At 65.3% G+C, this 2140-nt stretch overlaps 1 protein-coding gene across 1 annotated transcript in view; it reads left to right on the forward strand.

The window, feature by feature from the left end:
- Positions 1-2140, forward strand: part of ASPSCR1 (alveolar soft part sarcoma chromosome region, candidate 1) — a 43342-nt gene that overhangs the window by 16080 nt on the left and 25122 nt on the right. Inside the window, 1 exon segment of the mRNA XM_011933383.1 lies at positions 845-902. Within this exon segment, the coding sequence (XP_011788773.1) occupies positions 845-902 (58 nt within the window).

The raw sequence follows: 2140 nt of genomic DNA on the forward strand, positions 1-2140 counted from the left end.
TGAGCCACCGCGCCCGGCTGGGTTTTTGTTTTTCTCAGTGGGGAGGAATTCACGGTGGGGAGCTGGAAACACAGGCGAGCCCCCGTTATGCAGCAGGTGCTGCCAGCAGTTCACATGCTCTGGAGCTGTACGTGGCGGCATGTGCCTGTCTCCCAGGCTGCTGTGCACATCAGGCCTGTGTGGGAGGCATGCTGCATATGCACGCCCGCTTATGCACGGGTCCAGCTGTGTCTCCTGGGGGGCAAGGCTCGGAAAGACACTGGTGGCAGAGTCCGACATGGACTTACAAGCACGGCCTCCCCGGCCACGGGCAAGCGGGTGTGAGCAGAGGCAGCACCCCTCCCCCCATGCTTTGGTGACATCAGGTGTCGGCACTGAGGGAGGACAGCAGGCAGTGGAGACAGGGGCACCTCCTCTTAGTGGGCGGCTTTAGATGAAAGTCCAGACCTTGGGACCCTCACGCTCAGGCTTCTGAGTGCAGGTGGCCATGAGCCGCCTTCCGGAGCCAGCGCCGCTTGTCCCTCCCGTGTGGTCCCTGGGCTGTATCGGCGGCTTCATGTCCTGCCAGCAGCCCCAAGACTGGAGGTGGGGGGAACCCCCAGGCCACGCACCGTAGGCCCTGCTCCTTGGGAGTGCCTCCAGCAGTCAGGTGTCCCCTCCCGGTGGTTGTGGGGCACAGTGGGGGCCTGGGCTGAGGGCTGTGGCCTGGGCCTGGGACGCTGTCCCGGGTAGGGGGTGGGTGAGGGCCCCACACCTTTGCCTTCTGAGTCTCCTGCCCCGGGGCCCCCGGGGCACTGGCTGAGGTGCCCTGGGGCACCTGACGGTTTCTTCCCTCTCCTCCCAGGGAGTGCCTGCAGCACCCCAGCGGGGCCACCCCAGTCTGCGTGTACACGAGGGACGAGGTAGGCGGCCCACTCTTGCCCACCCAGTCCTCACTCACTCTCAGCCCACTTCCCAACTGGAAAATCCGCTCTCCCGCAGCCGCCTCGGGGCAGTGGCGGGAGACTCGGGCTCTGACATGTTTCATGGAAAAAGAGGGAGTGGCCGGCCCTCGGAGCCCGGGCTGCCCCGAAACCTCCCTCGGCGCCCTGTTTGTTTTTTCAGCTTCTCTCAAAGCCCAAGAGTTACAAAAGTGGTTTCATTTAATAAATATTTGCTTAGCTCGGTGTTTTGATCATTTTCAAAACCGAGTGTGGCGTGGCGCAAGCAAAGCCCGCCGTGGCGGGACCCTCCTAGCGCTCGTCCCTGGCCTCACAGGGGCCTTTTGTTTCCACCCTGGCTGAGTGCCCTTTGCTGCGGTGGGGGGCACTGTCCCGGAGGAGCCCTGGGGGGCCCTGGTGTGGACGGGACACTCCCCCCATTTATCCCTAGTTGGAAGCTCCCCGGCCAGGGCTGTGAGGGGGAGGCTCAGGTCTATGTCCTCCCTCGAGGGGAGAGCCACGGGGCTCAGGACCCAGGCCCAGCACTGGCCTGAGGCTGGGGTCCCTGGGGACCCTTACATCCTTTGGCTTTTGTGCTGGGCCCTTGACTCTGCCCTTGCCGGAGGCAGCTTCTCCACCCCTTCCTCGCAGGTCAGAGCTAGCATGTGGGACGTGGCCAGCCAGGCCCGAGCCCTGCCCACCCCGAGCCGAGCCCCAGGAATGCCCTGAGAGCAGGAGAGTCGGAGGAGGACGGGGCAGTGTCCCGAGGCAGCCGGGCCGCTGTGACCCATGGGGGAGGCGGCCGTGGAGTGGGTCTCGCCCTGGCCAGACACCAGAGCCTGTGAAGCCGTATGTTGTGATTTTGGGGCCCACTCAGCTCAGAGGCTTTTGAAGAGTGGGTGCTGCTGGCCTGACCTCCACCCACCAGATGGGGGAGGGCTCCCAGCAGGGATTGGGCCTGCGGAGGGCTGGCAAGCATCATGGAGCTGGGGTGACCCTGGCCCAGAGGCCCAGCCGGCTCAGTCTCAGATGTGCATGTCTTGCCCAGGCCTCCTCCCCGCCCCCGTGGGTGACAGCACGTTCCTGCCTCTCCTGCTCCGGGCAGGGGGTCCTGGCTCCAGGGCCTCCTCCTTGCAGCCCAGCTCTGCCAGTCCAGGCCTCAGTGAGCTTGGGTCCCAGCTGCGGAGACCAGGCTGGGGGAGACTCGCTCAGGCATGGCA

The sequence above is a fragment of the Colobus angolensis genome, unplaced genomic scaffold (genome assembly GCF_000951035.1).
Source record: "Colobus angolensis palliatus isolate OR3802 unplaced genomic scaffold, Cang.pa_1.0 Scaffold1, whole genome shotgun sequence".
Lineage (NCBI taxonomy): Eukaryota > Metazoa > Chordata > Mammalia > Primates > Cercopithecidae > Colobus > Colobus angolensis.